The sequence below is a fragment of the Miscanthus floridulus genome, chromosome 5 (assembly GCF_019320115.1).
Source record: "Miscanthus floridulus cultivar M001 chromosome 5, ASM1932011v1, whole genome shotgun sequence".
NCBI lineage: Eukaryota > Viridiplantae > Streptophyta > Magnoliopsida > Poales > Poaceae > Miscanthus > Miscanthus floridulus.
In genome coordinates this window covers 7,579,165-7,605,163 of record NC_089584.1, presented here as the reverse complement: position 1 = coordinate 7,605,163, position 25,999 = coordinate 7,579,165, and the positions used below count along the sequence as shown (strand labels likewise).

General features: G+C 48.3%; 1 protein-coding gene and 1 pseudogene across 1 annotated transcript; one reads left to right on the top strand and one right to left on the bottom strand.

The window, feature by feature from the left end:
* Window positions 1–16,925: 16,925 nt before the first annotated feature.
* Window positions 16,926–22,327, top strand: LOC136449446 (PRA1 family protein F3-like). The gene is made up of 2 exons (XM_066449473.1): window positions 16,926–17,679; window positions 21,912–22,327. Exon 1 carries the CDS (start codon window positions 17,101–17,103, stop codon window positions 17,677–17,679), a length of 579 nt encoding a protein of 192 aa, XP_066305570.1. The 5' UTR covers window positions 16,926–17,100; the 3' UTR covers window positions 21,912–22,327.
* A 295-nt stretch (window positions 22,328–22,622) lies between these two features.
* LOC136449444 (RAP domain-containing protein, chloroplastic-like) lies at window positions 22,623–25,692 on the bottom strand (annotated as a pseudogene).
* Window positions 25,693–25,999: the final 307 nt, after the last annotated feature.

Here is a 25,999-nt window from a genome sequence, read left to right as displayed (position 1 = left end):
AGCTATTGTGTGAATAGACACTATCTAAACTAGAATTGTGGTAGGTGGCTTGCATTTTGAGTAGGCTAGCGCAACACTTGCTTCGCCTCATAATTGTCTAATTATTTTGTTATGTGTTGTTATAGAAATTTTATTAGGCTATTCATCCCCCTCTAGCCATTAGGACCTTTTAGGGGCCCACACTACCCGAGCACCGCCCATGCCGCTAGACCACGCATGAGGACCGCTCACATCCCCTCTGCTTCTCTCACGCATTGCAACATGTACAATAGCTGATCTACCTTTGAAACATCCAGATACAACACTTGCAGCATACGTCTAAAAACAAATGAAATACTTGAAACATGCCTCTAAAACACTAGCAAAAACACTTAAAAACCATTGCAAACATAAGCAATATCTAGATAAAACACTTGCAATATGTGTATGAAACATATGCAGCATCCAAAGAAACATACTTGCAACAATGCATCTAAAAACACAGATGACACATTAGGAACAAACTTTTGCAATATACGTGTACAACCATTGCAACATATGCAACATTCTGATTTACTTTTGCAACATTCATTTGAAACAATTGCAATATACCTTTAAAACCTCCGAAACACTTGAAACATACGTCTGTAATATGTGTTTTCAGCACATCGTAATATCTCCTTGCTGCTTGCGAAATGGAGGCTCTCCGACCTGTGGAGTTCACCAGAGGTAGCCACGCCGCCACCACCATCGACCAGATGGACTCCATCTACTATGAGGTCGGCGGGGACCTCTTTCGTGGCCGCTGGTATCGTGGGCTCGACACGCAGCCCCTGCAGCCGGCTCCACAGTCCCCACCACCATTGGACCTGAAAGCATCTAGGCCCCTAGTTGGGTTTCGGTGATTAATCACAATACGTGATTACTGTGACTAACGTGTGTTTTGCAGAAACAATTAAGTTAGGTCACGGTAATGGAGATCGATTGGGCAATCATGGTTGTCATACCCCTACGATGGAAATCATTTTGGTTTTCAAAGGATGGACGATAAGGTTAAGGATGGACTAGTTTTAAGTGTCGATTGGAGTTGGAAAGACACTTAGAGTAGTTTAGGACTTTGTTTTTCCTTTGGCCATACTATTAAGGGGGTATGAACGGGTAGCTTGACCTAGGTGAGTCTAGTGAGTTAGGTGTGGTACACACTTGTTAAAACTAGCACTAGGTAGCTCCATAACAGCCCTTTGATCCAATGGAACAAACTTCATTCACATATGATCGAGAGTTGGAAGTGAATGGAAGGTCAAATACTGACCGGACGCTGGCTCCGGTGTGACCAGACGCTGACTCAGGATCCGGTCAGTTCATTTGACCAAGGTGAAAGCATCTGTAAGTGACCAAACGCTGCAAGGTCATGTCACTGGACGCTGAGGGCCAGCGTCCAGTCGACTCCAGTAAGGTCCCAAAGAGGGAGAATCCTGATCGGACACATCTAGTCAATGTTGACCGAACGCTGATCAGGTTCTGGCTACTGACCGAACGCTGCTCGACAAGTGACCGGACGCTGGTGGTCTAGAGTCTGGTCGACATCAGTAAGGTTTTGGTGAGGAGAAAACGTGACTGGACACGTTCGGTCAGTGTTGATTGGACGCTGCCAGCGTTCGGTCAACTCTTAACCACTAGAGTTCGGGGTGTACTGACCGGTGCGTCCGGTCACCCCACAGAGGCACATAACGGTTCGTTTTTTAGCCGGTGTTATAAATACAACCTCCGCTCATGTGTGGGGGTACTTTTGCTCATTCCAACAGCTAAGGAACACCTTAGAGAGTGCCAAGAAGAGCAAGGTCCTAGTGAGGTGATTGAGATTTGAGAATCCCAAAGAGAGCCCTCATTAGTGAAGATCAAGAGTAGCAAAGTGTGCATCCACTTTCTCATTAGGCTTGTCATGGTCAAGTGAGAGTTCATGCTTGTTACTCTTGGTGATCGCCATCAACTAGACAGCTTGGTGGTAATTGGGAGATTGGTGATCATCCAGAGAGATTGTGGATGACCCAACTCAAGTTGTGAGCGGTTGTGGGTGATTCACCACGATAGAGTGTCGAATAATCAACCCGTAGAGAGCACTTGATCCTTGTGCAAATCAAGGGGGAGCTACACCCTTGCGTGGGTGCTCCAATGAGGACTAGTGGAGAGTGGCGACTCTTCGATACCTCGGCAAAACATCGCCGTGTTCCTCCTTCTCTATTTACTTTGAGCATTTTACTTTGAGCATTTACTTTGAGCAATTCAATTCATGTCTTTATATTCTTAGAATTGTCATGCTAGAGTAGGATTGGAACTTAGGTTACAAGTCTTTTGTGTGGTAGAATAATTAGAAATATTTTCTAGGCACAAGGGGTTAATTGGGCTAACCATAGGATTTAATTGTCGCAAAGAATTTTAGAATTAGCTCAATTCACCCCCCTCTTGGGCATCTTGATCCTTTCAGGACCTCTCACTACATAGTGGATCTGGTGGAAACAACAATGAGGCAGAGTGTGCAGAGGTGCGCGGCGTGCGATGCGAGCGAGGGGCCACCCGCTAGGGGGTTGAGCGCACACGGCTGGGGCACTGCTAGGGCAGCGGTGTGCAGGTGGCCGCCCTTTGGGCCACATCGGGAGAGAGAGGAAGGAGAGTGTAACACCCTGGTGTTACATTGTAATGTTTTGCTGAAACATTTTGTAAGCATCGGAATTATGTGCATTTGTGTATGATAGGCTTTATAATCAGTGTTTGGCATTGAAACATTTTTACGAAACGGGAAAGCAAAGGTTATGTTTCGTGTCACATAACGTATTTATTATCTTAATTGAATTCTTGTTAAAACAAAATGTTATGAAACGTTTTGCGAATGGCGATAAAAATGTGCGGTCGAAGACATGGATGGCTAGTGAGTATGCCCTGGGGGTCGGGTTTGGGATTCGACGTGAAACCATTCAAATCGACGTCCTCCGCGTAAGTCTTTGAAGTGGTCGACGAAGCCATCTTTGGCATTAGTTGTAGAACAATTGGCTTAAGGAGTAGCGCAATGTCGTGACTGTGGGTGATGGCTCGGTGTACCCCTTGTCGCATCGAGCAATTAGCTTAGCGTTTGGAACATGGCGTTTGCATTTTCTAACTGCTTTAAATATCATGCACGCCACCTGGCTGAGCTCTGGGCGCGGTCACCACCCCGGTTGGCTTGCCAGCGTGCTCTGCCGCGCGGGCCAGAGCCCACTGCCGCGCCTGGTTGCGCTCGCTGCGTCATGCACGCGCATGACCTGCGTGCCCTGGCCACTGCCCCACTGCTGCTCGCCTTGCTAGCTGACGCGTGCGCCCTGGCCACTGGCCGTGCTCTGCCAATGCCTTGCCCTTCTCCGTCGTGGCCGTTGTCACCACCGGGTCCCGTGTTCATGTCACCAGCGGCTACGCCGGTACCGTGCCTTGACTCCCTTGGCTGCTTGCACGCTGGACAATGGCCTGCTTCGCTGTCACCTCGACATCGCATCGCGGTGTCCGTTGGCTGGTACTACCCGCTGCGGCGCCATGACGCATTTCGTCGTTTGCTACAGCAGCCATGCGAACGGCTGTCTAGAGCACGCCCTGAGCTTCCCCATGACCAGGCACGTCAGTACCGAGCATTGACGCCACAGACGAGCCATGCTGTGCTAGGACCTCCCCTGTCTCCGCTGTCCCCTTGCCACCGTGACGTTTTCTTCCAATTCGCCGTAGTTGTTGCACCATGTTCCAATTGGCCTTGCCCATAGCTCCATTGGGTAGCCGATCGCCCATCCTACCCCTCATAGTCGCTTGTAGCTCAGTCCTATGCACCAATTTTGAAGGGCCGAGCTTTTGGGTCCTTAAGACCAGGAGTGCCTGCGCCGTCGGCTATCATCGCCACCAAAGCAGCTCGGTCAAATTCCTCGCGCCACTAGCCTCCCCTTCAGTCGGGTGTCACCATGCTCGCCATATCCTAGACCCTACCACTGTAGTGCAGCCCATGGCGCGGCCGTGCCATTGTCGTGCTCCACTGCACTCATCGCGCGCACGTGGCCGGCTCGGCCTGAGCCATCTCCGATCATTTCTTCACGTCTTCTAGTTCTGTGGTGAGTCACTGGTACTTGTCCGCTCCTTGCTTTGTCCTAGCCATGCTGATGTTCACCGAAACGGCATCGCCGTACTTGCAGGGTGCCCACCGTCGTGGTCTGAGCTCGCTGTGACGTCTCGGTGCGTGTGTCTCTGCCTTGCGATTTGTGTTCGCACATAGGTGAGTGTCGATTCTTTATTTTAGTAAGGGGAGGGCTGGGGTTGCCGACGTAGATGTCCAGTGCCACGCCGTCGCGCCGATGCGTGCCCTGGATGGTCAGGGACTTTGCCGCGGTGAAGACGTAAAAGTCTGAGGGTGCTGTTGTAAAAGCGCAGATTGATTCAATAGTGACTTAGAGTTCGTTGCGATTTCATTGTAGTTTGGGGGTGCCCATGCATAATTGCCTTGGCGCGCAGGCCATCACCGTCGCGGGCCGTTGGCCGGTTGGGCCGTGCCTCCGCGTGGGCCGCGCGCTAGCCTTCCGTCGCGCGCGGGCGGGGTAACATGTTGGATTGGGCCACGCGTTGTGGGCCGACAAAGGAGGTTTTGGTTTTCATTATTTCTTGGAAATTGAAATGCTTATTTATTTCCTGTTATGAATCCAACTTCGATAAATCATAGTAAATTGCATGGTTGTCCAAAAATAGCGAAACTAAGTTTGTTAGGTTCACAAAAATGTCATCTACCTATTAGTACAGTTAGTTCACCATTAGCTATTAGGATGGTAGGCTCATAAGATTGAAGTAGAAAACTTAGCGGTATATCGATCTTTAATTGCAGGATTTGTTGTGGTAAACCGACAATAGCTTTAGCTTTGAAATCACTACAGTAGGTTCCTTAGGTATTTATATACTTGCTGTAAAAGTGGTAACCATAGAGCGAGTCGTTTAATGGCATAGTTATTATCCTTGCTTTCGAGTATGTATCGTAAACTGGCATTAGGAGTAGGAATATCCGTAGTCACCGTAAGAATGTAGGACACGTTCATACTTGTTAGTAGTGCTGATACGTAGCTTAGACTTTAGTGGGTAAATCTCACTTAGTAATTTAATAAGGGTACTTTTGCATTGAGAATTGCTGTTGCCATAGTGTTAATCATTGCATCGTCATTTCATGTAGATCACGAACAGGTAGACTTTGTACCCGTCGGTGATCCGGAGTACGATGAGGTGATCGAGGAGTACAAGGAGGAGCTCTTTGCACAAGAGGGAGCCTAGGAGCCTGTTGGTACTGACCTTGCTGACCCGGCACCTACCCAAGGCAAGCCCCGGTGCATAACCCCTATTTTTAAATGATCACTGAATATATTTATATGATATGCATTTATGTTACAGGCATTTTATGGAAGCTACATGCATAAATATATCCACCATGAGTCCTACTAGTATAGGTCGAGTAGCTGCTATGCTCAGGATGTCGGTAGCATGAGTAACCTATCGTTACTCGCAAATAGGTGATTAAACTATGATATCATGATGAAATAATGGAAAGGAAAATGGTGACCGGACAGGGATGTGGATTTGGTACTGGTGGGTGTGAGGGGTTGTGTCCTGTGGCCAACAGGGCATAGCCCGATTACACTTTTTCCCTGTCTGTGTTGATTAAGGACCGGTCATTGCATATGACTCTAGGCAAGTCACAGATTATTATTCCGAGCACATACTTGGGTATGGGCGCAGGGAAGGCTTGTTGCTCTCTTGTCATGGATCCGACTCTTTCCGGACCGACTGATGGGAAGAGGAGGTGGTGGAGGTCCTTGCACCGCACTGAGTCTAGGACTCAGAGGCGGGGGCTTGGAGTCCAAGTTTGGACAAGGACCTGGACACCCGGGACAGGAGAGTGGTGGGTTAGTCCTGCTTGTGCCTAGGGTACAAGTGGGGCGTGTGTCTTTAGGGCACCCAGCTGGGCACATTGATTCGCGAATCGCCGGGTTATTCGGTATGGCTTGTCTGCGGTTTAGCACCATAGTAAGAACTGGAAGTGGAAAAAGAGAAGGAACAATATCGATTGCTCAACTCTTGCTTGAAAGTAGAACAGGTGCTTATATAGATTGACTAGCTAAAAACTTAATATGGCTGATGATAATAATGTATCAATAAGGACTCACTATTGGTATTGCTTTTTGCTAAAAGAGAACCAGCAAACCATAAAGCCTAGCATATTCCTTGGAGTCGGAAAAGTATCCCCACTATCGGATAAGTCTTGCGAGTACATTATGTACTTAGGGTTATTTACCCCTATTGCAGGTGACGCTTGAGGAGTTCCTTGTGAGGAGGATCCATCTGGTGGGCTCAGACGGAATCCTCGTTATCTTATCGCTAGATGTTATCTTTTAATATTCCGTTATTTATCATTGTGCACTCTATATTTGGTATTGTAATAATGTACTTTTTAAGAAACTCTAATGTATGAGATGGACTTGTGTTGTAACTCGTTTTCATTATTAGATCCTTGGGAAAAATGTGGATCTTTCGGGTTCTCCCTCGGGGTGTGCCCGATGGACATCGCTCGTTGTAGTTGCTTTCGGAGTGCTTAGTGTCTGGTGGAAGACGAGCGCCTTCGTAAGTACGCTATTTCGGGTGGTTCTGCCATAGTTGGTATCAGAGTCAATAATGGTCACGAGTTCCTCACTCTTTTACAAAACTAAAAGTTGACCAACAAAAGTTTTGCGAAAAGTAGGATGCGATTAAGTTAAGTATAAGCCCTAGCTATATGGTATATCTAGGATAGCGGCACTGGTTTTTATCTAATCAGTTTCTGTAGGTACACTGACTTACGTGATGTAAGAAATTGCTTAGTATACGGAAAGTGAGTGTGCGATGTGCCGAAAATTTTACGAATGCCGCTATATTCTGGCTTGAGTGAACGTATAGGTCGAAGCATGCATCATATTATAGCATCTTACTTGAACTAGGAATCCCCCTTCACGTATAATGAAAGTAGTAAATTGGTAGGACTAACTTAATGAATGCTTTAATAAATGTGCTGCCATCTCTTTAATCCCTGGATTCTGATCGAAAGGTGTCCTAATGGATGGTTCGTCTCTCTTACAGATGAATCTGAGGTCTGGACGTGGGAGCACCAGTTTGGGAGCGGCTAACGAGGGCCATGGTGACAGTGCTTGGGCTTTTGAGCGTGACAACGAGGGAGCTCGGGAGGTTCCACCCTTGGTTCCTTAGCCTTTTCCGCCATCGCCTCCACCGCTGTCCGCCGCGGAGGTCATGGTGGAGTTGTTGGCTACTCATCAGGAGTCAGCCGCTGCTCGTCAGGAGACAGCTCATGCCATGGAGATTATGGCACAGGCCATCGTGGGTCTCGCCCATGGAGGCCCCAGAGGCAACGGTGGGAATGGGGGTGGTGCTCGCCGTCCTGAGGGACAGTCCTCTTACCAGGACTTCCTCAAGACCCACCCACCCATGTTCACACCATCGGATGATCCGTTGGAGGCGAAGCACTGGCTTCGCACGCTGGAGTAGAAGTTTCGGCTGCTTGGAGTGGCCAACGAGCAGAAGATACACTTTGCGTCCTAGCAGCTTTTGGGGTCTGTAGGTGCCTGGTGGGAGACTTTCCAGGCCGCGGAGCTGCCAGATTACTCGATGACGTGGCAGGAGTTCTCCACCACCTTCCACGAGTTCTTCATACCTACTGGTGTTATCCACCAGAAGGTGACCGAGTTCATGGAGCTACGTTAGGGGAGCAGGACGGTAATGGAGTATGTGACCCAGTTTAACCACTTGGCTTAGTATGCTGGTAGTCAGGTGGACACGGATGACAAGAAGAGGGATCGCTTCTTTCGCGGTCTCACTCCTGCTCTTTAGGAGAAATTGTACCTAGGGAACTATTTGACCTTTGGGGCACTGATGAACGCCGCCATTGCTCTTGAGGGTTTTTAGCGGGCATCTCAAGCAGATTGGAAGCGGAAGCAGGTGGCGGTTGGATCCTCCAGCCATCCCCATACTTAGAAGGTGTAGATTGTTAGGTGGGGGCCCTATCAACCATCTGGTGGGCCTCCATACCGGTCACCCCAGCAGACATCATAGACTTCCGCTACTCAGTATAAGGCACCTCAGCAGCAGGTGAAGCCCTAGCAGGCTCAGGGATAGCAGGTCCCACCTCGTCAGGGATTCAGGAACAAGCCTGGTGCTTGTTTCAAGTGTGGCAAGGATGGTCACTATGCCAGGGAGTGTCCTCAGCAGCAGACAGCTCAGCCGTCTACAAATTCCAGGCTGATTAAAAGGACTTTCATCAAGAGGAAGGTGCCTAGCAGATCTGGTTAGGTGCACTTCATGGATGCTCAGCAAGCTGTGCAGCAGGAGACAGTTGTGGCTAGTATGTTTACCATCAAATCCCATCCAGCTTTGGTGTTGTTTGATTCTGGCGCATCGCATTCTTTTATGAGCATGGGGTTTGTAGAGCGGCACAACTTATCACTATTGGCTATACCGTATGCCTATAAGATCCGTACTATGGGTTCTCAGATGTTCATCAATACCCGCACGGATACAGTAAGTTTGGTATTAGCCACCCACACTTACCGTCTACAGTTCATGATAATGCCTGGGCAAGGCATTGATGTTATTCTTGGAATGAACTGGTTACGGGTGTATGGGGGTAGTATTGGATCTGAAGAGAAGAAGTGTAGAGTTACGGCTTCCGTCTTCTGAGGATAGGATGTCTCTCATCATACCCTCAGAACCGGTCTTACCTGTTGCTGCCCATGTTGAAGCTGTTCCTGATCTTACCTCCATTCCAGTAGTATGTGAGTTTCCAGATGTTTTCCCTGAAGATCTTCCTAGATTGCCACTGGACCATGAAGTAGAATTCTCTATTGAGCTTGAGCCTGGTACTGCTCCTATCTCTAGGTGTCCGTACCGCATGGCTCCGAGAGAACTGGCAGAAATGAAGAAGCAACTGGAGGAGTTGATGGACAAGGGTTTCATCCACCCAAGTTCTTCACCATGGGGTTGTCCAGCGATTTTCGTGAAGAAGAAGGATGGTACTCTATGGATGTGTGTGGATTACCGCCCCCTCAATGCGGTAACAGTTAAGAACAAGTATCCTTTACCCCGCATAGATACTTTGTTTGATCAGTTAGCTAGTGCTAAGGTGTTCTCGAAGATAGATCTCCGATCGGGCTACCATTAGATCAAGATCAGGCCACAAGATATACCAAGGACAGCTTTCTCTACTAGGTATGGGTTGTATGAGTACCTAGTGATATCTTTTGGTCTCACCAATGCCTCGGCTTTCTTCATGTACCTGATGAACTCAGTCTTCATGCCGGAGTTGGATAAGTTTGTGGTAGTGTTCATTGATGACATTTTGATCTACTCCAAGAATGATGAAGAGCATACCTATCACCTCCGGATAGTCCTGACTCGACTCAGAGAGCACTAGCTATATGCTAAATTCAGCAAGTGTGAGTTTTTGCTTGATCGAGTGCAGTTTTTGGGACATGTGTTGACACCTGAGGGCGTTTCTGTGGATCCCGGCAAGGTGCAAGATGTATTAGATTGGAAGTCTCCTAGGTCTGTACACCAGATTCGTCAGTTCCTTGGAGTAGCTAGATACTATCATCATTTCATCCCTAATTTCTCCAAGATAGCCTAGCCCATGACTAAGCTGCTCTAGAAAGAAGCTAAGTTTATTTGGAGTCCAGCTTGTGAAGAAGCTTTTCAGTCCCTGAAGGCTTTTTCTGACCACTGCTCCTGTATTGGCTCAACCTAATATTGAGAGGCCCTTTGATGTTTACTGTGATGCCTTGAAGATGGGATTGGGGTGTGTGCTTATGCAAGAGGGGCATGTGATAGCTTATGCTTCACATCAACTGAAGAAGCACGAGGTGAACTACCCTACCCGTGACTTAGAGCTAGCTGCTGTAGTTCACTCTCTGAAGATTTGGAGGCATTATTTGTTGGGCAACAAAGTACATATCTTCACTGACCATAAGAGCCTTAAGTATATTTTCACTCAGTCTGAGTTGAACATGAGGCAAAGGAGATGGTTAGAGTTGATCAAGGATTATAATTTGGAAGTCCACTATCATCCAGGAAAAGCTAATGTGGTAGCTGATGCCTTAAGTCATAAGTTGCATCAGGTTGAGGAAATACCCTTGTCACTTCACCACACAGAGGTGCTAGCTCAGATTGCTTTGACCTCAGAGCTGCTGGAGCAAATTATTTGGGAACAAAAGGAAGACCCCGAAGAGATTCCTCACATCAAGAAATTGCTAGCTGAAGGGCGTGGACCTCATTTTAGCGTTGATGAGCTAGGAGTCGTGAGATATAAGAATAGACTGGTGGTTCCATCTAATAAAGAGCTAAAAAGAAAGATTTTAAAAGAAGCCCATTATTCCAAGCTGTCTATCCACCCTGGTAGCAACAAGATGTACCATGATCTACGCCAACTGTACTGGTGGTCTTACATGAAGCAAGATATCGCCCAGTTTGTTGCAGAGTGTGACACTTGTGGTAGAATCAAGGCAGATCATATGCATACTCCTAGATACCTACAGCCCTTGCCCATTCCTATTTGGAAATGGGAGGATATTTCCCTGGATTTCATTGTGGGTTTACCCCGCACCTCTTCGAGCTTTGATTCTATTTGGGTCATTGTGGACCGTCTCACCAAGTCTGTCCACTTCCTTTCGGTGGACACTAGATACAATGCCAAGAAGTATGTGGAGTTATACTTTGATCAGATTGTGACCCTACATGGAGTTCCTCTCACCATCATCTCTGATAGAGGGTCAGTTTTTGTCTCTCGTTTCTGGGAGAAACTCCAGGAGTGTTTGGGTACTCGTCTTCTTAGAAGCTCGGCATACCACCCACAGACTGATGGTCAGACTAAAAGGGTGAACCAGGTGCTCAAGGATATGCTGCGGGCTTGTACAATCTCTTTTCCTGAGAAGTGGGATCAGTGTTTGAAGCTGGCCGAATTTTCTTATAATAACAGCTATCAGGAGAGTATCCGTATGGCACCATTTGAAGCTTTATATGGACAGAAGTGTAGGACGCCACTAAACAGGGTTGAAGTAGGAGACCATGGGTACTTCAGGCCTGATTTCGTAAAGGAGGCTCGAGAGAAAGTAAATATAATTCATGAACACTTGAAGTCAGCTCAGAGTCGACAGAAGGCTTACGCAAACAAGCGAAGAAGACCTTTGGAATTTGCAGCTGGAGATTATGTGTATCTCAAGGTATCTCCTATGAGAGGGGTACATTGGTTTGGTGTCCATGGCAAGTTAGCCCCTCGGTATGTGGGTCCATACAAGGTGTTGCAGCAGTGTGGTCCCGTTGCTTATCGTCTCCAACTCCCTAAAATTCTCTCGGTAGTTCACAATGTATTTCATATCTCACAACTGAAGAAATGCCTATGAGTTCCTGAAGAATCTATAGAAATAGAAGGACTCCCACTCCAACCTGATCTGTCTTATGTGGAGCATCCTATAAAAATTTTGGATGAGAAGAAGAGAGTGACCAGGAAAAGGGTGATAAAGTTTTACAAGGTATAATGGCAAAACCATTCAGAGGACGAAGCCACCTAGGAGCAAGAGAGCTACTTATCGAAGCATTACCCCCATCTCCTCTCTGGATCGGATAGTTAGTTTTGCACCGAATGTACTCCCTACCTCTTTCTCACACTAGGTACATGAAATCTCGGGTTGAGATTTTGTTTTAGGGGGGTAGATTTGTAACACCCTGGTGTTACATTGTAATGTTTTGCTGAAACATTTCGTAAGCATCGAAATTATGTGCATTTGTGTATGATAGGCTTTATAATCAGTGTTTGGCATTGAAACATTTTTACGAAATGGGAAAGCAAAGGTTATGTTTCGTGTCACATAACGTATTTATTATCTTAATCAAATTCTTGTTAAAACAAAATGTTATGAAACATTTTGTGAACGGCGATAAAAATGTGTGGTCGAAGACATGGATGGCTAGTGAGTACGCCCCAGGGGTCGGGTTTGGGATTCGACGCGAAACCATTCAAATCGATGTCCTCCACGTAAGTCTTTGAAGTGGTCGACGAAGCCATCTTTGGCATTAGTTGTAGAACAATTGGCTTAAGGAGTAGCGCAATATCGTGACTGTGGGTGATGGCTCGGTGTACCCCTTGTTGCATCGAGCAATTAGCTTAGCATTTGGAACATGGCGTACGCATTTTCTAGCTACTTTAAATATTGTGCACGCCACCTGGCTGAGCTCTAGGCGCGGTCACCTCCTCGATTGGCTTGCTAGCGCGCTCTGCCGCGTGGGCCAGAGCCCACTACCACACTCGGTTGCGCTCGCTGCACTGTGCACGCGCACGACCTACGCGCCCTGGCCACTGCCCCGTTGCTGCTTGCCTTGCTAGCTGACGTGTGCGCCCTGGCCGCCGACCGTGCTCTGCCAGCGCCTTGCCCTGCCCTGTCATGGCCGTTGTCGCCACTGGGTCCCGCGTTCGCATCGCCAGCGGCTACGCCGGTACCGTGCCTTGACTCCCTTGGCTGCTTGCGCACTGGACAACGGCCTGCTTCGCTGTCACCTCGACATCGCGTCACGGTGTCCGTTGGCTGGTACTACCCGCTGCAGCGCCATGACGCATTTCGTCGTTTGCTGCAGCGGCCGTGCGAACGGCTGTCTGGAGCACGCCCTGAGGTTCCCCATGACCAGGCACGTCGGTACCGAGTGTTGACGCCACAGATGAGCCGTGCCGTGCTAGGACCTCCCCTGTCTCCGATGTCCCCTTGCCACCGTGATGTTTTCTTCCAATTCGCCGTAGTGGTTGCACCACGTTCCAATTGGCCTTGCCCACAGCTCCGTTGGGCAGTCGGTCACCCTTCCTACCCCTCATAGCTGCCTATAGCTCAGTCCTATGCGCTAATTTTGAAGGGCCGAGCTTTCGGGTCCTTAAGACCAGGAGTGCCTACACCGTCGGCTATCATCGCCACCAAAGCAGCTTGGTCAAATTTCTCGCGCCACTAGCCTCCCCTTCAATCGGTTGTCACCATGCTCGCCATATCCTAGACCCTACCACCGTAGTGCAGGCCGTGGCACGGCCGTGCCATTGCCGTGCTCCGCTGCACTCATCGCGCGCACGTGGCCGGCTCGCCCTAAGCCATCTTCGATCGTTTCTTCGCGTCTTCCAGTTCCGTGGTGAGTCGCTGGTACTCGTCCGCTCCTTGCTTTGTCCCGGCCGTGCTGATGTTCACCAGAACGGCATCGCCGTACTTGCAGGGTGCCCACCGTCGTGGTTTGAGCTTGCTGCGACGTCTCGGTGCGTGTGTCTCTGCCCTGCGATTTGTGTTCGCACATAGGTGAGTGTTGGCTCTTTATTTTAGTAAGGGGAGGGCTAGGGTGGCCGACGTAGACGTCTAGTGCCGCGCCGTCGTGCTGGTGCGCGCCCTGGATGGTCAGGGACTTCGCCGCGGTGAAGACGTAGAAGTCGGAGGGTGCTGTTGTAAAAGCGCAGACTAATTCAATAGCGACTTAGAGTTCGCTGCGATTTTGTTGTAGTTCGGGGGTGCCCGTGCATAATCGCCTTCGCGCATAGGCCGTCACCGTCGCGGGCCGTTGGCCGGTTGGGCCGCGCCTCCGCGTGGGCCGCGCGCTGGCCTTCCGTCGCGCGTGTGCGGGGTAACGCGTTGGATTGGGCCACGTGTTGTGGGCCGGCAAAGGAGGTTTCGGTTTTCATTATTTCCTGGAAATTGAAATGCTTATTTATTTCCTGTTATGAATTCAACTTCGATAAATCGTAGTAAATTGCATGGTTGTTCAAAAATAGTGAAACTAAGTTTGTTAGGTTCGCAAAAATGTCATCTACCTGTTAGTACAGTTAGTTCACCATTAGCTGTTAGGATGGTAGGCTCATAAGATTGAAGTAGAAAACTTCGCGGTATATCGATCTTTAATTGCAGGATTTGTTGTGGTAAACCGACAATAGCTTTAGCTTTGAAATCGCTACAGTATGTTCCTTAGGTATTTATATACTTGCTGTAAAAGTGGTAACCATAGAGCGAGTCGTTTAATGGCATAGTTATTATCCTTGCTTTCGAGTATGTATCGTAAACTGGTATTAGGAGTAGGAATATCCGTAGTCACCGTAAGAATGTAGGACACGTTCATACTTGTTAGTAGTGCTGGTACGTAGCTTAGACTTTAGTGGGTAAATCTCACTTAGTAATTTAATAAGGGTACTTTTGCATTGAGAAGTGCTGTTGCCATAGTGTTAATCATTGCATCGTCATTTGATGTAGATCACGAACAGGTAGACTTCGTACCCGTCGGTGATCCGGAGTACGAGGAGGAGCTCTTTTCATAGGAGGGAGCCCAGGAGCCTGTTGGTACTGACCTTGCTGACCCGGCACCTGCCCAAGGCAAGCCCCGGTGCATAACCCCTATTTTTAAATGATCACTGAATATATTTATATGATATGCATTTATGTTACAGGCATTTTATGGAAGCTGCATGCATAAATATATCCACAATGAGTCCTACTAGTACAGGTCGAGTAGCTGCTATGCTCAGGATGTCGGTAGCGTGAGTAACCTGTCGTTACTCGCAAATAGGTGATTAAACTATGATATCATGATGAAATAATGGAAAGGAAAATAGTGACCGGACAGGGATGTACATTTGATACTGGTGGGTGTGAGGGGTTGTGTCCTCCGGCCAACAGGGCATAGCCCGGTTATACTTTTTCCCTGTCTGTGTCGATTAAGGACCGGTCGTTGCATATGACTCTAGGCAAGTCACAGATTATTGTCCCGAGTACGTACTTGGGTATGGGCGCAGGGAAGGCTTGCTGCTCTCTTGTCGTAGATCCGGCTCTTTTCGGACCGACTGATGGGAAGAGGAGGTGGTGGAGGTCCTTGCACCGCACTGAGTCCGGGACTCAGAGGCGGGGGCTTGGAGTCCAAGTTTGGACGGGGACCTGGACACCCGGGACAGGAGAGTGGTGGTTTGGTCCTGCTTGTGCCTGTGGTACAAGCGGGGCGTGTGTCTTCGGGGCACCCAGCTGGGCACATTGATCCACGAATTGTCGGGTTATCCGGTGCGGCTTGTCTGCAGTTTAGCACCGTAGTAAGAACTGGAAGTGGAAAAAGAGAAGGAACAGTATCGATTGCTCAACTCTTGCTTGAAAGTAGAACATGTGCTTATATAGATTGACTAGCTGAAAACTTAATACGGCTGATGATAATAATGTATCAATAAGGACTCACTATTTGTATTGCTTTTTGCTAAAAGAGAACCAGCAAACCATAAAGCCTAGCATATTCCTTGGAGTCGGAAAAGTATCCCCACTATCGGATAAGTCTTGCGAGTACATTGTGTACTCAGGGTTATTTACCCCTGTTGCAGGTGACGTTTGAGGAGTTCCTTGTGTGGAGGATCCATCTGGTGGGCTCAGACAGAATCCTCGTTATCTTATCGCTAGATGTTATCTTTTAATATTCCGCTGTTTATCATTCCGCACTCTGTATTTGGTATTGTAATAATGTACTTTTTAAGAAACTCTAATGAATGAGATGGACTTGTGTTGTAACTCGTTTTCATTATTGGATCCTTAGGAAAAATGTGGATCTTTCGGGTTCTCCCTCAGGGTGTGCCCGATGGACATCGCTCGTTGTAGTTGCTTTCGGGGTGCTTAGTGTCTGGTGGAAGACAAGCGCCTCCGTAAATATGCTATTTCGGGTGGTTCTGCCACAGAGAGGCTGGGCGGAGACGCGGTCGGTGTGGAGCTAACGTTGACTGTGCGGGGGTGGGAGCGGCGGTGTCGCTTGCGGTGGACACAAATACGTAGCGGAGTGCGCGTCGATGTTTTTTTTTGCGATGCGAGCGAGCGGTGCCCCGCGATGCAGGCGAGCGGGCTGGTCCGTCCGGACGGACGGACACCCGGCTCTGATCGTTATCGTTAAATATTAGGAAAGACTCAGTATTTGGAACCAACGGTTTCATTATGACACTATCAAGTATGATTGTTTCGGTGACAATTGTAAAGTTAGTTTGTTTTAGGACCTATTAATTATATTTATATCAAGTATGGTTGTCGTAGCCCGCCATGATCGGCGACCGACCACATCCACACTGGTTAGCAACTAGAGTTAGCTAGAACATACTAGATAGCGCATTTATTTTAGGTATTTTGTTAATCACAATACAAACATATATGTACGCATACTCAATAAATACATGCACATATATTTTACAATAAATTCAGAAAAAAATGATAACCTTCATCAAGTCAAAGTTTTGAACCCGAGTAAATAAGTTTTATCATAAAGAATCTATATCAACTGATAAGCTAAGCTTAGCTCATTGATATTGTTGATGTTAGTATATATTTTCTAAAATTTAGACAAATTTAACATAAGACAAAGCTAAATTGACTTACAATTTGAAATAGGCGGAGTATTTTGATATGGTATAAAAAACATGTGCATTTGTTTGAAAAACAATCATTTTTTATGAGAAATTTTTTTATACTTTGACGAAAAGAAACAAGACTTTTGTTATTTATCTGTTAATAGATTTTTTTACTAATTCTGTTAATTTCTATACGTTTGAGTGTACTTTGGGATCTATGCTCCAACTGTCATTTTAATAGGTTTGTAACTAAACCGGACAGATTTGACAGTACAAAATCTGTGGACACGTAATTAGACGCTCCTCTGGGTCGTGGCCCGCTCGTGTCCTGGACCGCTCGATGCACCTACTCGAGACCCTTGCACTTGCACCGGTTGCCATCCATCTGTATCGAACCCGGGGGATGGATTGGGTTCCGGTCCACGTCTAGCGGGTCTGGAAACTCACGTTCCATTTGTTTTAAGAGAAAAACTCACGTTCCCGTGTCGCGCAACTGGCACCGGACTGGACCCCGTCCCGTACGGCATCGCACCCCCACCCCGCAGTCCTCGCGTGTTCTGCCCTCTGTGCCTGCCCATTCGTTGATCCCATCGGCTTCCGCCGGCTTCCCCTTCCTCCTCCGATCCAATTCCGCACCCCGCGCCTCGCCGCCGCCGACGCCGCCGGCCATGTCCAAGTACGGCACCATCCCCACCTCCTCCTCCGCGGGCGGCGGGGCGCCCCTCGGCGGCGCCTCCCCGCTCGACTTCATCTCCCGCGCCAAGGCCCGGGGCGCCTCGGCGCTGGCGACGCGCCGGCCCTGGCGCGAGCTCGCGGACGTCCACGCCGTCGGCCTGCCCCCGAGCCTCGGCGACGCGTACCTCCGCGTGCGCGCCAACCTCGCGCACTTCGCCATGAACTACGCCATCGTCGTCCTCGTCGTCGTCTTCCTCTCCCTCCTCTGGCACCCCGTCTCCCTCATCGTCTTCCTCGTCTGCATGCTCGCCTGGCTCGTCCTCTACTTCCTCCGCGACGAGCCCCTCGTCCTCTTCGGCCGCGTCGTCGCCGACGGCTACGTCCTCGCCGTGCTCGCCGTCGTCACGCTCGTCCTGCTCCTCCTCACCGACGCCACCGCCAACATCCTCTCCTCGCTGAGCGTCGGCCTCGTCCTCGTCCTCCTGCACGCAGCGCTGCACAAGGCGGAGGACAACGCCGCCGACGAGGTCGACCGCTGGTACGCGCCGGTGTCACAGCAGCCGTCGCACTAGGTGTGAGATCCCTCCCTCTCCCTGATTGTCACCGTTACTGCTACTGCTTGCTGATGTATGATTTGTTAATGTGTTCCTGTCAATTGTTATGCTGTTGCACGAGAACGAAATGTTTACAGATACTGCTTTGCTATGAATGATTTGATCTTAGTGTTGCTTCTCTACTCGTTCCACGAATTTTAGTTGTCTTGTATCCATCGACAGATTAGAGCAGCCGTTTGTGCAATTGGAGCTCCAATTCATACATTCCTGTGACTCATGTGCAATTGTGCTGATTTTAAGAGCAATACTTTATAATAGTGCTGATTTTAGTCAGTTCCTTGAAGGACAAAATCCCATGGTCAAACAGATCGCCTCTCGATCAAGGATTTCCTATGCCATATCGTCAGTCGCTATCGACCCTTTGCCATTGTAGCCTATGAATTCCCCAAAGTGATGATTGATAAGTAGCTCCCTTTCGAACATAGATTGAGACATCTTGTATTTCTATGTGCCGGGTTTGTCAACACTGTGCAACATATCAGAAACGTGAAAAAATTTAGAGAATATGCGGAGACAGACAATGTGATTCCAAGCACTTGTCACCTTCTTCTTTATCTTACCCAAATGTTTTCAAAAACAGTTCTAGCAATCATGTCATCCCTTTCACATCTGTCTATAATATATTTCTCCTGGCCCCTAATTTTTCTTTGGGCCAATTTTATATCTGTTTATCAGCTTGCCTTAAAGGTCATTTCAAGTGCCAGCCAAAAGGGTATGGACGTGGGGCAGCTGTTTTGAGATTGTTAAATTGATAAACCTGGACCAACAGGGTGTACTAACTTTATTGAGAGACAGTAGTTTGGCAAGGAGTTGGGGGATGCTCCTTCCCTACTTTTCCTGGCATTAGGAAGGTACAGATAAGCTGTCACTGAATCCAGCTTAGCTGTTAGTTGGGCAGAATCCTGACGTGTTGCCTAGGGGAACAAACATTCAAAATTAGAGTATAAGATCATTTGGTCTAGTTTCCATGAGGCCTTATGTGCTGACTTGCTTGCAGAAGCATTTCTTTTGTTCCAATTTCCTTTTTCTATTTCCTAGCTTTCATTTTGTTTCTGGGCTTAATTCCAAGTCGATTTCCTAGCAGCCATAATTTATGAAACTTAATAATTATATTTTGACATAGTTTTCCCTTATTGTGATTATTGTGATGGGCCATTACATTCTTAATATGTCTGTTCATTACACTGTTCAGATACATTCTAGACTTGCTTTGAGTCGTTGACATCGCCATGATGCCATTTAGGGCACTCCCAATGCAGAAACCAGCATGGTTTCTATCCCTATTAATTATCCTGCCACCTAGATATTTTGCTGATGTGGCAAGTAATTTAATGAGGAGAGAGGAAAAAATGGTCAACCACTCAACCATGGAAGCCATTTTCTTAATAAGACAAGTTATGGAGCGGTATAGGGAGAAGAAGGAGGACCTACACATGGTTTTTATTGACTTGGAGAAGGCTTATGATAAAATACCAAGGGATGTTATGTGGTGGGCTTTGGACAAACATAAAGTCCCAACAAAGTACGTCGGGCTCATTAAGGACATGTACAACAATGTTGTGACTGAGTTCGAACAAGTGGTGGAGACACGGATGACTTCCCGATTAGGATAGGACTACATCAAGGGTCAGCTTTAGCCCTTATTTGTTTGCCTTAGTGATGGATGAAATCACAAGGGACATACAAGGGGATATCCCTTGGTGTATGCTTTTCGCGGATGATGTAGTGCTAGTTGATGAAAGCCGGACATGAGTGAATAAAAAACTAGAGTTATGGCGGGAGACTTTGGAGTCCAAAAGTTTTAGACTTAGTAGAACTAAAACTGAGTATATGAGATGTGACTTCGGCACTACTACTCGGGAGGAGGAAGATATTAGTTTGGAAGGTCAAGTAGTGCCTAGGAAGGATACCTTTCGATATTTAGGATCAATGCTACAGAAAGACGGGGATATTGATGAAGATGTTAGCCATAGAATCAAAGCAGGGTGGATGAAGTGGCGACAAGCATCTAGTGTCCTATGTGACAAAAGGGTACCACAGAAGCTAAAATGCAAGTTTTATAGGACGACGATTAGACCTGCTATGTTGTATGGTGCAGAATGTTGGCCTACGAAAAGACGGCATGTTCAACAGATAAGTTTCGCGGAAATGCGTATGTTGCGTTGGATTTGCGGTCATACAAGAAGGGATCGAGTTCGGAACGATGATATACGTGATAGATTAGGGGTAGCACCAATTGAAGAAAAGCTTGTCCAACACCGGTTGAGATGGTTTGGACATGTCCAACGGAGACCTCCAGAGGCACCGGTGCGTAGTGGAATCCTAAGCCAGGATAGTAACGTGAAGAGAGGCAGAGGAAGACCAAAGTTGACTTGGGTAGAGGCAATAAAAGGAGACTTGAAAGGATGGAATATACCCAAAGACTTAGCCTTAGATAGGAGTGCTTGGAAGACAGCTATCCACGTGCCTGAACCCTGCTTCTGCTGGGTTTCAACTCTAGCCTACCCCAACTTGTTTGGGACTTAAAGGCTTTGTTGTTGTTGTCGTAGAGAGGAAAAAATGAAGAAACCGTTTCTAACTTAGACTCCGTTTCTTCACGCGCAACGAAGGAGTCGAAACCATCGGAGATTGCGTTGGGAAGGAGTGCATGATTTCCATCAGCAACTACGGGTCCTATGCGCGCGGCCGCCACGGATCCTCGCTTGCGTGTCGCCGACCTCGGTGCCTGTCCGCGAACTTGAGCACCTCCATTCCATAGCACAGTCCAGGAGCCGCCGCGAGTACCCTAGGTCGTCGTCGTGAAACACGATGGAGCCGGCCGCCAACGCCGCTGCGGTCTCGGCGGAGACGTCGGACCTTGGGTGCGTTGCGTCCACCTTGTACACGCCTACACGGTGCGCGGGGTGTCCATGTCCTCCGGCGCCGTCGCGGAACTCGCGCAGGACGCCACGGCCGCTGCGGAGCTTGCGCAGCCTCACCGCCGGAGTTTGCGCGGCTGCCTCGCACGCGCGCCGCCGCTGCAGGAGCCGCCTCGCTTGCGCGGCCACGAACGGAATCTCGCGCGCCGCCGCTGTGAAGCCTCGCGTGGCCGCCGTCGAGAGCTTGCGCATGCCATGGACAACCGCCGCCAGACGTTCCCTGCTCGAGCCGCGGCCTCAATCATCCGGTTGGTTGTTTCTCCGTTGCCACACGTAACTGCTCTGCTCTCTCAAATTCCTGCCGACGTTTCTAGAGCCACTACTGGGTAGGCCGTAGGAGCAAGCCATCATCGTGGATGTGCTCCTTCCGTCCTTCGCCTTGCGCTCGGAGCCGCACGCACGCCTGCCCGCACAATATCCAGAGGAACAGAGGAGAGAAGAGGTGAATGATTGGTTTGATTTATTTGCTGGGCCCTTAAAAAATACTGCATTGGAGAGCATAGTTTCTATGAGTAGTGTCTTGTGGCATAGAAACTATCGGGTAGTTTCTGCATTGGGAGTGCCCTTATTCTCATTCTCTTTTTGCTGCAGTCTGCAAATATTTCTGTGTTATGATAATTGCCAGCAAATGCATTTCTTAAACCTTTGCCTAAATTTATGTTGAGGGTGAAAGTAGTCTGACTGTTACCATGATATTTATCTACAAACTTTTCTAAATGTGCCATACATGTTTTCTTTGTTGAATGCTGACACTAACAACCCAGGAATGAAATGTCAATAATCTCATTCCTTCATCTAGAGATTTCACTTATCGAGTTTTATTGACCTGTTCATATTACTATTAAATAATGGATCATGTGAGCTGTGTTTGATCTATCACCTACCAAGCTGACTTAAAGGATGATTCAGAAAAGAAATCCTTCTCATATTCTGCTGCTTTTTTAATTCATGCACAGCATTCCCACTTGAATCTTCCAAAGAGGGATAGAATGACCTGATGAAGGATTCTCAAAAAAAAAGAAAAGAAAAGAATGACCTGATAAAGGGGACAGATTCTCCACTTGCTCTTCTCATGTTGTAATTTATATGCAATAATAAACTGAGACAAATAAAGCATAAGTGGCTGGGAGCTTCAAAATTGGAATACACAATGGCCTGCAGTTCTGCTCAATCAGCTAGTATATTTCTCTTTCTGTTTTCTCACTAAGTTAAGCACTCAACAAACCAAATTTGGGTTTGAAGACTGAGAGAAGCCCTATTTCTGTTTTGCAGGATCTGAATGTGGCCATTCTTCGCCTTGCTGTGATCCTGTCCTGGACTCCCTGTTTCCAAGTATTCCTACAGCCGTGCAAGTTGGGCCATCCCTATCTCATTTGCAATGAAGAAGTGCCCCTGTTGGTGCCCCTGTTGATTGTGATTCACCTGCCGGTTCCATTGGAAGTTTTGGATCCAGCGACCATGCAGGGCTGTTAAAGCTGTTCTCCACGCCCAGTTCCGTTGTTCGTTTAAAGCGTCTCATTCACGTGTATCAAATCCGGACTGAAGTCTAGTGTACATTTTGAGTTGGAGAAATGTGATGCCAGGGACCTGTGTTCAGATTTTATCGACGCCATGTATGTAGGCAAGCAGCGCTGATATTTCAAACATGGTTTTATTGTACGTGGTGTCTTCAAACATGGTTTTGAGCATGGGAACTTGGGAAGGAATCTCATCTTGCTTGATTACGGGTTTCTTTGTTTGAAATAAAAATACGGTGTAACTCTGGGATTGGGCCGTATCCCAGATGGTTCGGCTGGGCAGGCACCAACCAAGTGCTACTTACGCTACATTCCTACCGCGTCAAAATTTTACACATCAGAAATTTATACCCTATTTGTAAATTTTGCTTGGAATAAGATGTCAGCTTTTGTAATTTGATGTAATGAAAGTATTTATCCCCAGAACATGCATGCTTGTCTCATCGTCATGTCAGACTAATCAAACTCAGCAAAGCACGACACAGTTTGAAGTTTAAACTGTATTTCTCAATACCAATGCTCAGCTAACTTCTACCTTTCCAGGGTTCAGTGGAGCACTTTTGTTTTGAGACAGGTTCACAAAAATATACAAGGAGAGTGGACTGGACTTTTGGGAAGGCCAGTGTGGTTGTAAACTGAGTACTCTTGTAAAAGCAGATGCCTTCTTGCTTAATCTCCATTGCCCAAAGTGTTGCGCTTATTCAGCTTCTATGTCTAATATTCTCCTCAAATATTCCAATTGTTCAAACTCACCTTGTAGGTCCTCCCACTGTAATGGAAACAAAATAATCATGGTAAGTCTCAGAACAAAAAGAAAACCTTTCAGCTATCCAACGGGCTCAGTTAATCTACTGAAATTCAAGCCAGAGCCCAGTGTACGTCCAAATCTTGATGAGGGGTGGTGACATATTACGCTACTCCTTGGTAACAAAGTTTGTTAAGAGTTCGTACGTCAATGGAAATTGTAACACAATGCACATCAGGTGTTTGAAGTTTAGAATGGAATTAAGTGCATGCAGAAATAACTCATAGTGCTTTCCAGCAAATTACTTGAGGTGCCTTTGTTTCGAAAACAAATAAACTTTGTTACTAATTTCTAATGTGCCTAACTTCAGACCTTTTATTATGAAACTCTGGTCTGAAAAATCCTAAGGGTACAGTAGGATAATCCAAAAATAATTGCAAACCATAACCAGGTTATAGCACAATCATAATGGCTACTAATTAGTGTCACATATGACCATGAGCATATGGACTAACCTCTTGAAGAGACAAGGAAACCAACTTCCACCCAGAAGCTGCAATGTAGCGTCGTTTAAATGCTGTGTGACCTAATGGTGTACCTGCAAAATCAGCACACTTCAATTAGTTTCTTCTTTGATATCAGAAGGATGTCGATGAAAATGTCAGCCTGTAGCTCCATCTGAATGGCACACAAAAGCAACAGAAGTAATACCTAAATTCCTAGAGAAGTGTGTCGGCCCATCTATCTCAAATGCAAGCTTCTCACCAACTAACACGGCATCAACAGTGTAACCATCGATTGCATATTCTCTAACCCACTCATGCCCTGTACTATAGAGAAGACGGCCAACCTCCTTTTGAAATGAAGAGGTTGTCTTCTGATTGAACCTTTTGCTCTTTCCAGCTTTTGTTATTTTCTCCTCAAGATCACTTCTTAAGCACAGTCCAAGGTTTCGGTATTCAAGCTTCAAAGACTGGTTTGCAAGATAAACTTGTGAAGCAAACATCATGTCTTCTCTACTACTGCTCCGAAATCCGTTGCTCTTCGAATTGACTCAGAGTTTTCCACATATGCGAAAAGAATGGACGGTCCTATTTGCCCAATAACAGCATAGGACCAAGCAATATTCCCAACCTGATCTCGGCTGAAGTTCAGTGTACAGGCACTGCTAGTGCTACCACCCTTCTCCACCAGAAAGTTCTTCTGCTAAGCTCTGATGCGCGCTTGATTTTAAATCAGATACATGGCACTGAAAACTGGTATCATTCTGAAAAGCAGTATCTAGTGCATCAAGCAAGGGATGGGGGCACTCGTTCAGAGAAGCACAACCCCATAAGAATTGAGCAAGCTCTTGCTCCTTGAATGTTTGCAGTAGTTGTGCTGCTCTCAGGGCCAGAGCCGAAAAAAGTCCCCGGTGCTGATTGGCGCATGGAAGCGAACGCTCCTGCAACATTGGCAACATTCTGTGCATTGAAGTCTTGAACCTTAGCCAGTGGCCACATCAGTTATCCTATCCATCTCCGGCAGGTATAGCAGGTCACCGCCAATCTTGGACAAAGCCCAGGCGATGTTGGAGACACCCTGCGGCGAGCACTCTGGCAGGGCCACCATGGCCAGACCCACGAGCATGGACATGTCCCTCTGGCGTGCAAAGGCAAGGCGGTGCGTCTGCATCATGGACACCGCCTCCATGTTCCTCGCTATGCGGTGGAGCGCAGTGGCAATGTTGAGCGGCGTGAGCGGCGAGGGGCTGAGACCCTTGGCGACAGCGGTGATCACCTCTGCCGTTAGGTCCAGCACCTCGTTGGCAGTTTGCGCCTGGACGATGGAGCGATTCAAGGACACCTCTTTGCTCCGGTTGGAAGGCGCGGCCGAGAACCTGGACAAGGTTTGGACGAAGGCCTCCCTGTTTCTCTGGCGCTTTTAGTCGAACATGCCGTCGGCGAACTGCGCGACCCGGAGCTCCAGGTCAGTCCATGTTCTGCAAATCATCAACGACGTCATAGTCATCGTCGTCGTCTTCGTCTGCCTAGACATCATCCACCTGCTTATTGCGGCGCTTGAGCTCGGCGGCCGCCTTCTTGAATTCTTTCTTCTTGACAGTCTTCTTCTTTTCTTCTTCTTGGGCGGTGACACCATCCGCTGCAGCGAGGGCGCGAGGCCCCGCTCCTCGATGGAGCGCAGGGCAGAGCGGCGCGCGCGGACGCACCAATCGGTGGCCTCGGCTGGGAGGAGGTCCTCCTCATCCTCGTCCTCAGGCGTGTCGGGGATCACCGCGCTCGCCCCAAGAAAGTCGAGTTGCCACTGCGGCGTGGCGTCGGCGCGGTCCTCGGAGACGGCGCGGGACGGGAAAAGCGTGAGCTTTCCGGGGACCCTGCCGAAGCAGCTGAGGCTGGGCTTGGTCGAGGACTTGAGCAGTACGGAGAAGCTGCAGATGCCGGTGCTGCCTCGGGGAAGGGTGAGCCCGAGGGGGATTGCAGCTTCCATTCCTGCTGGGCGTCGGCTGCGATCGGGAAATGCGCCGCTTTCGAACGTGCTCGCCTCGCGCACAGCCGCGCTGCACAGGATAAAGCTCCTCGCCGTTGCAGCCTCACACGTGGTCTCCGCTGCCACCACGCGGGGCGCGCCGATGCGGCCGCCGGAGCCTCGTCCGAGCGCACGAGGTTGGGAAGATTTGAAAGGGTCCGGCGGAGTTCGCGCGACCTGTGATGTGATAATATTACAGGATAAGGCTGGAAAGCAACGTACGGACGCGATGGACGCTGGCAAACCAAGGAACGGGCAGGATTGGGCTGTTAATAGCCTGTGTGCAGTCTGTCCCCGTCCGCTGATTTTCCCTATCCTGCACGCACATCTCGTCTCGTCGCAGCGCTCACGTGTGTGCAGGACTCGCCTCGCACTCGGCTCTGTCTGTCTCGATTCGAGGCTATTCGACCCGCCCCAAGCGCGCCCCATCTAGAGGACACCAGCACGCTGCACACCTCGTCCGCCGACCTCCAGCTCACCGTGCCTCATTCCTCGGTGCTCCCATCGTGGCATCACTCCCCGCGCCCGCCCCTGAAACAATATGAAAGATGTGCAACATGAAATACTTGAAT

What these genes read in the sequence shown, in the direction of transcription:
- LOC136449446 (XM_066449473.1), top strand. Translation starts at nt 17,101, where the DNA reads ATGTCCAAGTACGGCACCATCCCCACCTCCTCCTCCGCGGGCGGCGGG.